Source organism: Tinamus guttatus, unplaced genomic scaffold, assembly GCF_059628265.1.
Source record: "Tinamus guttatus ecotype Peru unplaced genomic scaffold, ASM5962826v1 Tinamus_guttatus_pri_ptg000247l, whole genome shotgun sequence".
Lineage (NCBI taxonomy): Eukaryota > Metazoa > Chordata > Aves > Tinamiformes > Tinamidae > Tinamus > Tinamus guttatus.
The window spans coordinates 341,649-355,865 of NW_028288781.1; the positions used below are offsets into that span (position 1 = coordinate 341,649).

The 14,217-nt window shown below is 37.1% G+C and overlaps 1 protein-coding gene across 3 annotated transcripts in view; it reads left to right on the plus strand.

The window, feature by feature from the left end:
• Positions 1 to 12,389, plus strand: part of PCDH10 (protocadherin 10) — a 31,278-nt gene extending 18,889 nt beyond the window's left edge. The window contains exons 5-6 of one of the 3 annotated variants that reach the window (XM_088526539.1): positions 9,398 to 9,472; positions 11,139 to 12,389. In XM_088526539.1, coding sequence (XP_088382665.1) covers positions 9,398 to 9,432 — 35 coding nt within the window. In that variant the 3' untranslated portion in view covers positions 9,433 to 9,472; positions 11,139 to 12,389. The remainder of the gene's footprint in view (positions 1 to 9,397; positions 9,473 to 11,138) is intronic. The other 2 variants (XM_088526540.1, XM_088526541.1) reach the window with 2 other exon arrangements.
• Positions 12,390 to 14,217: the final 1,828 nt, after the last annotated feature.

Sequence of the window (14,217 nt, forward strand, 5' to 3'; positions counted from 1 at the left end):
AGGAAAAATAATCCCTTTCCTTGGCTGTTTTATGTGGCTTCGATGCTAAGTATCTACATGACCTTTGACAGGTGTACTTGGGTCTGGATTTGGGTTTGCAAAGCCTAGTGGCTTGAATGAGCCTTGTCTGAGTCATACAGAGAGCTCAAAACATAGGTTCAGTTCCCTCTTGAGGCAGTTTCTTTGCCTGGGGATCCATGGGCTCGCTCCCATGGAGTGGTAGGATGAAGGTCGCTGTGCGGCCAGGGAGACTGGGCTGCGGTCAGAGCACCAAGGCCCCGCGGCAACATTGACAATCCAGGTGCAGCCTGAGGTTCTGGCGCTACAAAATCTTTGGAACCTGCTCGACTTGACACGCCGTAGTCAATCTAGTTTGCCAATAAAATTAAAAAGTTTTCAGAAGTCTAGGCACAGTTGGAATAGTTTAATTTATGATTGTTACTGATCATGTAAATGAGGATAAATGACCTAGATGAGATAAATATTCCACATCTTTTATCAAGAGAGGTCATCTCTCAAATTTCTTTGATTGTTTTTCAAGGGAATAATAATAAAAAAAAGTGCATGTAAAGTTTCTTTTTTTGGATTTTAATGTATTTAGGACTATAAAAGCCTATTTCTGTGTGGCAAGGTATATAGCACTGTACATTTTCATCTTATATTTAATACAAGTCTATGAAAACGCTTTTGAACTAGAATTCCTTACTGTTTGCGGAATGTTTAAAAAATAACAGTTTTTTTACACTTAATACCGTGAAAGAATTTTCTTTCTTTTTTGGTTAATTGTATCTCATTTCTGGAAATTATTGGCATGTCTATCACAACTGTGATAGACATTGTAGTCATATAAACATAAGGAGCAGCAAGGGTCCTTGATTCATTTTTAAAAGTAAGGCCTGTCTATATTTTTGCTTTTAAAACTAGCTAATCCGGTTTCTGAAACAAATTGGATAAAACTGTGAGCTGGTCCTCTCATCAAGTATTTTAAACTCAATTTGATTTTCACTTATGGTTAAGGTAAAAATGGGCGTAAACAAAATGCGCGTCTTATTTACATCTTAGAGTTCTTGGGATTTGAAGCAATAAAATAGTTTAATGCTGAATTGAAAACAGTTGCACTGAAATGTAATGTTTACTGGTATGAATAAACAAGTGATCCATGCAGAGTAAAAGCCTTTTTCTCAAAAGCAAGTTATGCATTTGTGACTAGTAGAGTTTTTGTGCTTACAAATAATCTTAAAATAGCATTCTTCAAATTTAAATCTGTTCTGCTGCAAAGCCGAATATCCTCCGTGTCTTGTCAGACAGTGAAGCTCTAACTTACATTCAGGCATTTGTATTTCGGATAGGGTCCAGGTCTCATTTCTGTACAAACGAGAATGTCTTTGAACATACAAAACTGCTAAGCAAACATGAAGGCAGAACCTGATGCTAAGAAACCTAATTGGGTAGTTGTCCTTTTCTACAAAATCTGATGGAACCTTCACGTTTTTGGGAAATACCTGCACATGAAGTGTGAAGAGAGAGAAAGGTTCACTCCTGCTTTAAATCTGTCAGTCCAGATACTTTATCCCTATAAGGTAAATTAAGCTAAAAAAGGAAAGAACAACAAGTAATAGCAAATAAGATATAATAAGTGTAGAGCAAGACTATGATGTATTTTTACTCATTATTGTAGATAGGGTATGATTTTGAATAAGCCATTCATGATGACTCACTGTTCAATGATTATTACATAACTTAAAAGTATTTTTATCTCACGTTCATGACTGGTTTGCATTCTTCATTTGAAAGTATTCCTCTTGCAGCTGTCTCTCAAAGGGATATTCCTCTTGCAGCTCTCTGAGATGATTACTTTTTGCAGTGTATTATTGCAATGATAGAAAGGAAATGGATAGAATGGAATAGAAGGTAAAACCAGAAAGCAACATATAAAAATGCAAAGATACCTTATCCGTAATGCAATAAAAAAAGTATTTATGGTTTATTTTTGAAAAAAAAAAGAATTCTTAAAATTTTAAGTAAAAAATGTTAGCTGCTATATTTAAATACTTTTACTTGAAACTCTTTCTGTAATTGTGATTTTAAAGAGAACTCATAGCACACAGTATTACTTGAAGCACTGATGGAAAAAAATGCACTGTCATTAGGTTTATGTAGCAGCTTTAGTTCAGGAAGACTCCAGTTCCCTGTTGCAACTCTAGTGAAAGAAAACAACTGAAAAGTTAAATTGCAATAACTCGCAAATTAAAATCATATTTTAGCTTATTTTTTAAAAAAATCACTTATTTTTTCTCAACTTCATAGCTATATTTCCTAGTTTCCACTGGAACCCATAGAAGGCCTATTCTGAGTTATCTCAAGGTAGTGCTACATTTATTCATTCATGACAATTTTGAAAGTGATGATGTCTACCTTGAATATTGTGTTTCTGGAAAAAAAATCTTTAAAAATGAAATAGCATCTTCTGGATGCCTACCAGTGGAATATTAAGGAAATGAGCAGGAACATCGTTTGAAATTTTAGCACACATTTTTGAGATTACTGAGTTAGGCTAGTTTAAAATTCCAGAATGTTTCTTGTCTTATAATTAAATCCTGTGTCAAAAAGTATTTTAGTCACTTACAAACATGAGTTTCTTCTGAAAGCAATGATATGTTTAAGTTTGAAAGGCATGGAAATTATTATTTTTTTTTATTCATTATAGATAAATACTAATTTTACATTACAAACCTCCATAGTGAGACAGTGAGGAGCTGGAGGCTCAGAGGTGTGTCTGATCTTGGTCTCTGTGCACAAGGGTCTTTTCCTCTCAGCTGGCCTTTAACTGAGAAGCTCTTCTGCTTCGCGCGGTAACTCTGAATTTTTTGCTTTCATTTTGCCCACTTTTAAGAACTTCACTTCCTTTTTTATTGTTTCTTGAACAAAGGAGGAAAAATATAGGCAGTCATTTAAAGAGTGTAACGAACAGCCACTAAGAGAAGGAATTGCACTTATCTATCCCGGTTTAGACAAGTGCACTATCGAGACCAGTGTTACTGCGTATCTGGCAAGTGTATAATCGCTGGCTCCTGAGAATTCAGTGGCATGCTAGCAGTTGGATCACTGCTGCCTGGAAGTAGTTGTCAATATGTTTAATTTGTTTCAAAAACATCATACAGTGAATGCAGAAGAATGAGAAGTGATGCATTTGGTACTTTCGCGTACCAAAGGAAGTCGGAGATGCAGGGAATTTTAATCCAAAATTTAACTTCAATGTCTACTAAAATGTTGGAAGGACTAAATATGATGAATACTGAACAGTGTGGATTCACTGAAAATCCAAACCACACTAAGATGATTTAATCTCTTTGGTAGGATAACATTCCTTATTGGTTGAGGAAAATACTGTGGACATGGTGAAAAAAATCTTCAGAATTTGCTTCCTAATTCTCCCTGAAAAATGTGTTGAATGTATGAGTTGCAAGAGTAAATCTCCTTTTCCTGCATACATGCACATGTGTTTCATGTTATTTACCTGTGAAAATGCCTCTTAAATAAGGAGTAATGTGGATTCAGACTAGCTGAAGTGTGGGAACAGATTCACGGGAGAAGTTATGTGCGTGAAACTCGTATATAAGCGAATGACCCAAGTCCTCTGACTTTTCACCTCCAGCATGATAGCTGCATTTAGCACTGGAAAAGGGTTCATTATGAAACTGCTTCAGTGCAGCCTTTCTTTATTCATAAGGAATATATAGATGCTGATACTGTGGATTCATCTTGTCAAGTTCTGTCACTTTTAGATTTTTTTAGTTACCTGTTATGCTTTAATTTGACATCCATCTATTCTCAGATTGGCATTTAGATGACAATTTAATGTAGCTGTACATAGATGTGGGTATAGGGAGGAAGTGAGATCTAAAAATTCCTGCTCACAAATTAAACACAGCAATAACTTCTTTTTTTCTGCTCTACTTGAGAGCAAGCGTTACGTGTTTTATGCTTGCAATATGTTTGATGTCCTATATGGCTGCACTGCTTCCAATAAATTAAACAGAATCCTTCCCAGCTCCGGGATACTATGGTCTGTGCTCTTGCACTCCTTGGCATGTTCTTGGTCTGCGTGGGTAGCTCTGTGCCAGCTTCTTCCCTAACACAGCCCGGGCATCACATGGGTGTTACGAATAGGGGCCAGGGCTCTTCTTGAGCACCCTTTCAGTACAGGCCATGCTACATTGCACCCACATATGGCTGGATACAGCAGAGAAATTTTGATATTGTGGGCGTGAATCATTCCATTCTGGTTGCTTGAAGTGGCAAAGAATTGTGTTAGGCTCGTTTTATTTACAGATGTAAAATGAGCTGGTAGTAACTGTCTTTTGAAGAGGAGAAATTCTGAAACATTTAAGTACAACGTTACCTTTATAGACTAGAAAGGACTACTTGAAAGCTGCGTGCATAGCTACTTAGGAAAAACAAGGTAAGGTAGTTAGCTTAAGAAAAGGAAAATAACATGTTCATGAAAGGCAAGAGGAAATACCAGATCAGTATGCTACTGAGAAGGGTGTGATTAAAAGAAAAAAAAATCAGCTAAGATGAACTGGAGGGCAATGCACTGTGTGATGCCCATGTGATACCATAACACATGTTACTTAGCGTCAGGACAAGTAAATTCAATTATTTCAGGCCTAACTCTGTGGTTAATTCAGGTACCTCTGAAGGCCAGCAGACAGCAACTTGTGTGTTTGCTTCTCCCTTGGCTGTACAGGGAGCTTAGGTACTTAGAAGCAGTTTAGGAGGACCAGTTCATATTCTGCCTTTTCTTTGCAAGGCACTGAAAATTTTAATGTATTCAGCATTTAGTTTATTTTCCATTGGTTAGTTCTCAAACTTACACATTCATTTTCAGGCTCATCAGCTTAAGGTGGTGTGTATCAGTAGGATTCAGAAGAATGCAGTAAAAACTGGAGTTGTTTAAAAAAAATGGAGAAAAAAGAAAAGAAGATTGAGGAGAAGAGATGATAATTACCTACAAACACATAAGCAGTAAGAAAAAAAAAAGAATCAAACTGGTATTAATAGTACTGAAATTGGTAGCTCTAGGTGAAATGGGAAGCATGTGAGTTTGCTATTAGAACAGGTATGCAATTAGAACAAGTTGCTGATGGAGATTTTGGAAATGTTCTTGGAGGATGTGTTCTGAGCTCATTCTGCGCATCAGGAATAATTTAGAAGTAATTTAATCAGTCCCAGTACAGCACATAATTCTAAGAACTCTTCTAATCAGAAATATTCTGTCATTCTCTCTCTGTGATGATGTCATGTATCATCTTTAGTATTTTCGAGTAGATAACACAGTTACCATAATACAAAGAAGAAAATTTCTACTTCGTTTGTCTTGTGGGAAAACTGACTTTCATATTTTCTTTGATATTCTGTCGTAGGTAGCTTAGCACTTCCTATACTGAATAGTAACTGGAAAGCACCACTCCTGTAGCAAGCAATGGCAATCAGAGATAAATCAAGGGTGACATATCCTATGCCACTGGTCTGTACCTGGCAGCTTGAAACAATTGTCAGCATTTAGTACAGATAGCCGGGAAGTATCGGATATGCCACAGACTGTGGATGGCCATAAACAACCACCACTTGACTCGAAAGGAAATTCCTCCTGATCACATGTTCAGTATAAAGCACATGTTGGTTAAGGTCACTGCTTAAAGTTAGTGTGTGCTTAAGGACAGTCCTAAACAGAACGAGAATCTGGTTTTGCTTACAGAAATCAGGACTTGATTACTTATTCTCACAAAGTGAAATTCTTTAGAGCACCACAGAAACATGATTGCAGGTTGGGAGTGTTATATAGTGGCTGTTGTGATGGGTCAACATTTGCATCCCACTGTCCACGTGTTATACAAAAATACCAAACAAGACCTGTTCAAAGAACTGGCCCCAAACATCAAAAAAATCTTACAAATAGAAAAATAAATTTATGGAGCATACATTTTCACATTTTCAGATCCTGAAATAAGCTAATGTAAATGGCAATATGTGTCAGACAGAAATTTCATCAATAAACTTTTTTTTTTTTTTAAAGAGTGATAATCTGTATAAATTGTTGATACAGAATTCTACAGTGTTCAAATTTAGAAAGTGATGCTTGGCACTTCAGGCTGTGCAAAGGGCAAAATGCTTTCCCCCGTTCTTGCAGAGACATTTTTTATCATGTTCAGTAGCTTATGGTCAACGCAGTGTCTGCCACGGTCAAATTTGGATTTGTCTGGGAATTAGTGATTATGAGCAGGGAAATAAATTATGCACTTAATACAAGATGAAAGGAAATAATAATGTATGTGGTTGTTGTTTATGAGATAGGGAAGATGGCTGGCATAATCATCTTTGTTCCAGAGTAAAAATGAATTCTCAAAGGAAGGAACAGATTTTAGTGATCTGTGTATTTATTTACATGAAAGCAAATCTTTTTTTTCTAGAAAAAAAAAATAATTGCAACCATTGCTAAACTCATTCATTTTGGCCTGCTCCGTTTACTCACAGCCTGAAGACCAAATGCTCACACGCTATTTTGATTTTTAGGTTAAATCTGGGTAGCTATGTACAACCTGTCCAAATGTTTTTAGATTATTTTAGGAAAAAAATACTTATATTTTGGATTTTGCAGATCCCCAAAAGAGCATTTCAGTCCTCTGGCATTTCATGTGTTTATTAGGGATAAAATCTGCCTCAGTGGAACTTGCGTGTGTGTCTGGGTGGGAGCTTCTCCTTCCTGCTCTTTATTACCTGATGGCAGCGATGGCCGGACAGGAGGTGGCACTGCTCTTGTCTAGCCAGTGGCGACAGGCAAAGTCTTCAGACCCATCATGTATTTTTGCAGGTTTATTGCAGGCGCATAAGCAATGGCTGCCAGAACAAATAGACTCCCTGGCAATAGGGGTGAGGTGTTTTTTTTTTTTTTTTTTTTTTTTTTTTTGGGGCAATCCCCCATCTTCCCTTATTTTGCAACTGTATGATATAATGCAGAGTTAATAAAAGTATGTAGAATTTCTAAAATGTAACATAGGTATTGGGGACACAAACTGTTTTGTTCCGGTGCACTGCTGAGTACACAGGCATGAAGCCCAAAATCTCTTAAGTCTTGAAAGCAAAAAAAAGGCATACCTGAGAAAAATGCTAATGCTTATGAAACTGGGGAGGACCATCTCCTATTAAAATTATCTCAAATGCTTTTAATGGAGTTTTCATAAATATTATTAGTCATACTTTTTTAAGAAACCATTCATTCAGGGGGGAAAAAAAAGACTTTATAGATGGAAGTCACTGAGTTGGCACCTGCAGTGACCAGAATGATTTTTTATCCCCATAAGAGGGGTGGCAGCAGTGTCATCTTCCTCATCCCATATCCCTCAGCCCCAGCAGTGCATCCCAACCTTTACCTGGATGCACCACTGCAAAGGGAGAGGGCGTCGTGGTAGTTTATTCTGTGATCCCATTCACTCGTTGCCCTCTTTCCAAAAATACAGTTGCTGATGACTGACTTAGAGCTCCATGGAAACAAGCAAACTATTTCATGTAGAGTTTCTACTATCGCTGCTTAAATCATGATCTCTAATCACTGGGGCCGAGTTAGAACAGTAACACTGAACTTGCAGTTTGTTGGCGGTCACTCTAATTGTCTATTCCAGTCCTGTCAAAGCCAGTGTGACTTAGAGGAGGGCAATATTTCATCTGCTGTGGTTAGGCAAACATTGCAAAACAGGAAGAGAAATAAAAATAAAAAATGCAAGTTTAAAAGCAACATCGGAATAATGCATGTACAGTACAGTAATTATTTTCTGTTAAAGTTGTTGTTCACTTTGAGTGCCAGGCAGTGTCTGTAAAGCCTGCCTGGCTGCGCTCTTGGTGAGTGGATTGCAAAGAGGCTGCAGCCTGTTGCGTTCTTGCACCGCTTGCAGCGTGGCGTGGGAGCGAGCCCATGTTCATGAACGTGACACTGTGACGTGCAATGTTTTTAAATGGGATGGTTACATTGCAGCATATCTCAAATCCCATGTGAAGAGAAATATTGGATCTTTATACCAACTTACAAAACTTGGATCTAAAATAGCAAGATGGACAGTTTATGTATTGATTTTTCCCACCTATTCACTTGCTGCATAGCTTCTGATTTAAAAGAGGTGTTTTTTGTTTTGTTTTTCTGTGAAAGGGTCTTTCCTTTCTCCTACATGAAGTGGGACCGGTAATATTTCTGTAACATCAGCAACGTGCATGATGTTCAGCCTTCTTGTGAGAGTCTGTTATCCAGGGATTGGGAGGCATCTTCAGATTACAGGCACTTGGGGGAATTGTGCAGCCTTTCTGTTATAACAGAGAGAGTGCCAAGGGACTCCCTGGCACTCCTAGACATAGCGCAGGGCAAAAGCAAGAGCCAGGCTCCTCTAGGTAGAGCCCTCATCAGCTTTGGCTGCTTTGCTTGCAGGCTGTGGAGGGAGGCGCTTGTCTCTCTGTTGTGGTCAGATGAGCGGGCAGTGCAGAGCAGGGCAGCGTTTTTGCTCGGGGAATTAGGTAGAGGCTTCAAGTGCAGGGTTATCCCTCCTAGAGCTTGCCAGGAGAGAAAGTGTGAGTGGCTGCACCCATGGCCCTAGGGCCAGACCTTAAGTTTGGGTGCACGAGGATGATTCAGAACAGGGTGAGAAGATTTATTGCATGTGTGTGTATTAGAGAGACTACAGCTTCACACTGTCTTTAGTTTGTTTCTGATTCATAAGCAGAAATTCGTAATTTTGTGAATTACAGCATGCTTTATTTTCTCTTTCTGTTTATGCTGGTGTTTTTCTTTACTTTTTCTGGTACCACTGACCTCTTTGTCTTCTGTGATCAGTCTACATAGAACTATCTCACCACCATGAGGCTTACTTAGGTGTACTGAGGGGCAAATGGATCTTAATATATATATATATATTCTATATTTTATTTCTATTTTTTGTTTAAATTCTTTATAAATTTTATACATTAAGTGCTCACGTTGTAACACTGAAAACCTTCGTCTCAGGCCTTTGGAGAAGGAGCGACAGCTAGTACATCATAAAATATATATACTCTGATAACTTAAACTGTAATTCTTGTGGTAATTACTTAATCATCTTGATCACCTTAAAGACTGTTAAAAATAAATGTACAAATAGTATCATTGTATTAATAGAATTATAAAACTGCTTATTTTGGAAATATACACTCATATAGATGTGAAGTTTCCCTATATACTTGGTTTGAGAATTTAGAAAGGGGAATAAAAAAGGGATGAAAAAAGAGTTGTGTTCTGAGAGGAGAATTCGGCACCAGGAACTGTGGTGGTTTTGTTCCTGCTCTTACACTGACTCTGATACTTCCATTTCTATAGCGCTTTCCATCTCTGGATCTCAAAGTGGATTATAAAGAATAGTGACTTAAACCTTCCTGCACCTCTAGGAGATAGGTAAGCAATATTATTCCCGTTTTACAGATGGAGAAATTGTGGCACAGAGAGGCTTAGTATTTCTTTTTAAAGTTTACTTAGAGAGCAGGAAATCAAGAGTTCTGACATCTATTGCTGTTTTAAGCACAAGTCCTTCCTCCTTTCCATTTAACCTCTCTGACTTATATTCCCCATCTGTAAAGAGGGATACTGGTAAAGGCTTGGAGAGATTTATTTGCACAGAAATTTCTGTGTACATACTAAAAAAAAAAAAAAAAAAAAAAACAAACAAAAAACAAGGAGGACAAAACTTGCCTCTGAAATCTGCTGCGTTTTGTGGGCATGTTGGCAGAGGCTATTTTAGGATTTGGGACAAGGATTTTTGTAGGGCATGGGAGTTGCAGGCATTCTGAACTCGTAACATAGATTATTTAGTTATTGCTATAAAATGGCCTGATTGTTTCATAATGGAAGCATACTAATTAAAGTTTAAAATCAAAAAAGAAAGTACTAATCTGCTCGTCAAAAGGTTAGGTGCAGTCAGTTACTTAATATCTGTTTGAAATCTGAAAGAAATAACACAATTTGCTGTGTAACTCAAGTGCCAAATCAACAGCACAAATGCCTAGTGTCAGATAAAAGCAGAGGAAGGTAATGCTGCATGAAAGCAACAGTAGCCACTGCTGCACAACTATATACTTTTATCCCCTGGAAATGTCACCGTGTTTGTGCTGTGCTGCCACTTCCTCCATGGCAGAGAGCAGTCTCGACTACTGCACTTACTTACAAGAGAATTGCAATTATTAGTCACCAAGCGCCACATTAAGGATCGACTACAGATCTTGTTGTTGTTGTTATTATTATCTGAATGTTTGTTTCTTGCATTATCTAAAAAGATATTTGTAAATATGATTGGTGCTACATTAAAAGATCAGGAAGATTCTGATCTCACATTAAATCTTAACTACAATCATATAAAAATAGCTTTATTTAAAAAACATCAAAAACATACCATGCTAGATGCAGTTTTATTTTAAATTTTAAGATTTGTCAGTTCTGTGCTGTACAGCACCCATGTTAACATATTTTCCTATAATTAATCTGATTTCCCTATGCTATGGTAGAAACATTTCCCGTGTTTACCAGTGATTGTAGTGCAAGCGTAGCTTACCCCTATAGTTAGGCTAAATGGAACGGAGTGTGGATATGTTTGTGCGTCAGCCTGCCGGCATCAACACGTGTTCACAGCAGCCTGCTTCGAGGGCTCGTTACAAAGTGAGGGAGACCCCTTTTATTGCAGTTCTAACACTTTGTGCCCAGCAAAATACTGAAGTGCAGGGTGGTGATTTAGTTGATTTGAAGCTAAGGTCACTCTTAATTTTATCATTACAGCTTGCGCACCAATTCCTTGTTTCACCTTCATGTGTTATGGAGGTTAGAACTTAACCCATCTTTTTCCTGAGTCTTGGTGCAAGTAATTTCTTACCTGTGCTCTCAATTACGGTGTAAGTAGCCAGTGTCTTGAGGCAATAGAGCTGCTAGAGCTGGGGGATTAGGATATGGGTTTTGCTAAGGCTTTGACCTTCTTCATCTGTGTAACATGAGTTAATTTCCAGCATGACAGTAAATGCTGAAATGTGAATTGTGGCACTAATGCTCCTTTTTTCTCATCTCTCTGTCAAACCAGACTAAAGGGTCAGTTGGTGATGAGGCTAATGGTTCACTTTGAAAGGGAAGGAAAGCCAGCTTCTGAATCTCTGGGGAATTTTAGATCTTGCTTCAAATAACAAGATGAACTAGGAAAAAATAGGCTTGGAAATTCCGGTAATATTGAACCTGCAAGTCTGACTATTTGCTGTTTTTCATACTGATTCTGTATGCGCGCACTGGAATACTTGCCATGACACGTTAGACAGAATAATAAAACAGCATGTGGAGCTTGGTTTTCAGACTATCAACCCTCAGAAAGACTTTTCTCTGAAAAGTGAATCAACATTAAACTCTTGCTACAATGGGAATTTTAAGCGACAGTTTGTGACAAGTTTTGAAATACTAAAACCTACGAAGCGTTGGAGACTGTTCTTTTTTATTTTTTTATTTTTTATTTTTTTTTCCTTCTCAGAAGTGTCTTTCTTTCTTTCCTGCAGCACGGAAAAGGATATGCTAGTCACTTCTACAGGACTTACCTGAAGCAGCATGATTTGCACAAAATCGACCAACAAAAAGCATCAACTTTCAACTTCATTATCTTGGCCATCCAGTTCTGTGTAACTGAAGGATTTGTGTGCTGTTGGAGACATCATGGCCAACTATAGGACCTAATTGCTCTCAGCAGGCCTGAGAAATGAGTTGAAATGTGTAGAACTGTAGAAACTTCAGAGGCGACTGATCTTGCCTCTCTGATCAGTGTGTGCCTGTTTACAGCACTATATTATTATCTTTCTCTCTCCAAAATGTCACTGAGCCCTTTAGATGTTTATATTCACCACAAGAAGCCAATCGTACAGATAAAAGACATGTGCATTATAAATGCAATATCACTGTTTTAAACTTGACTGTTTTATATTATTTTTGTGTGATCAAGTGTTCCCCAAACTATTCCAACTTTACAAGAGAGATCGTGATCATGTTCTTTTCACCTGTGGGTCATAAAAATGTTGTTAATCTGAAGACCCACAAAACTATCAAAGACATTCTGTAGTTTATACACCGTGTTGCAAAGTGTTTACTGTACTATTTCAAAGCTTCTAAATAAATATAAAATATATATATATTATATTATATATAATTTTCCGAAAAATGTGGTACAACTTAGTTGATTTTTAAATGGATTCATACAGTCTACACCATACACTAAAGTGAGAAGGTAATTCAGGGTTCCTAAGCTATCCTTGCTAAAAAAAACAAAAATAAAATAAATCTTTAATAGTACTTCCCACTATTCGTATTTTGGTCAATCACGTTTTTCTTGTTTAAAAAAAAAAAAAAGCTGTAAGCAACAACATTTTGTCTAAAAGTTGTAATGAATTTTCAATGCCAAAGATGCAGCTGTCAATATTACCAGAATGAGCGCTATGTACTATCAAAAGTATAAATCACTCTCCATTATTTTGATTATATTTCTATGGTTTTTAATTTGGAATCACAAAATCTTTTATAACGCTCTATAAACTCACTTGTATATGTTGTTAAAAAGAACACTGGGTGTCTGTACATTTTGCAATGTAAGATAAAATGTAAGTGAAATTAAGTATTTTAAGAGAATCATCCCAAACTCATAAATATGCATACATACATACAAAAAAGAAAAAAAAAGACACATATACACACACATCTCTCTTCAACATAGTTTTGTGAAACTATACAAATATATTGGCTAAACAAATATTTCTCTTGTGGCTAGGAATAGTTATTGATAGAAGTCAAATTACGAGGGCATAGTCTATGCCAAACTATTGACTCTTTTATTACAGAGGAGGTTTGAACTTAGGGACACGGCACGTTCTCAGCTGACTCTTCTGTCGCTGGAGTTACAAGGAGGTTGCCTATCATCTTTGTTGGGAAAGCATTAGCCCTTGCATATAATCTTTATGTTCTGTGCTAAGTCTATCGTCTGAAATGGTATCTTAGAGCATTTCTTTCTTTTTTATAAAATATGGGAAAAAGGCAAAGTTTCCAAGGTCAAGTTTTAATTACTTTCGTGTCCATGGAGTTGAAGTACCATCTACTAAATGTAAAAATCTAGTAAAACGTCTGTTTTTTTTCTTTTGGTATTGTGTTCTTTTCCCAATGTGTATTAATATCTTTCAACTGATTTGAACATTCAACAAATGATAGAGCAGAGAGCCACGGACATGGGGCCAAATTTGCTGCAGTGCTTAGCGATTATTCGATACTACGTAAGATGCCAGGAAACCCCCCATGGACTGCCCGGGAATTGGGGTCTTGCTCTTCCGTGAGAATCCTGGTGGCCCCCAAGGGCTGTCACAGACTGAATGAGGAGTGAGTGAGAGGCAGATCTGAGCCACTGCAATGTGCTCATGGAGTTAGTTTTTCTACCTTTTGTGATTTTTTTTAATGAATATTTCCATTAGATAGAAATATATAAATCACATGTATGGAAACAGTCGTGAATCCAAACAAAATCCAGGCCTAAAGAATTTACAGGAGTTGTTTGTATAAACACATACCTGGACCGTGCCCTGAAGTTGCTAATTTCATTAGTCTGAACAAAATATGCTTGTTCCACACTTCTAGTGTGTATTTCTAGCATATTTGTATAACTACAAAATATTTCTTGGGGTCCTTTTTAAAATGTATATATCATGTAAAACAGCCAAAAAGAAAACAAAAACAAAAAAAGCACAGGCAATGCCTATTGACTTGAGCAAACATAACAGTGAAATATATCTCTAGCTTTAGGAAAAGGGACTTTTAGTCACCTACCTGCCTTTTTAATTTTATGAAGAACAGCAATCAAGTCTGTCACATACATACATTTCATTCAAAGAAGCCTGTTAAATTGTTGTCTCCACTTTTAAGGCAAGAAAGTCCTTGCCCTTCATGGAACTTTTTTTCCTCAGAGTCTCATTAATATGAGACATACACTGTAAATTAGGGTTGTTTTCAGTCTCTGGGAGGACAACAATTTTTTTCTTTTTCATTTGTTTAATGAAACTGCCTTCATTCTTTGAATACCATTTTTTAAAAAATGTAACCATATCATGCCACATCACTCGTTTCTGTCATAGCACTTTTTCCATGAA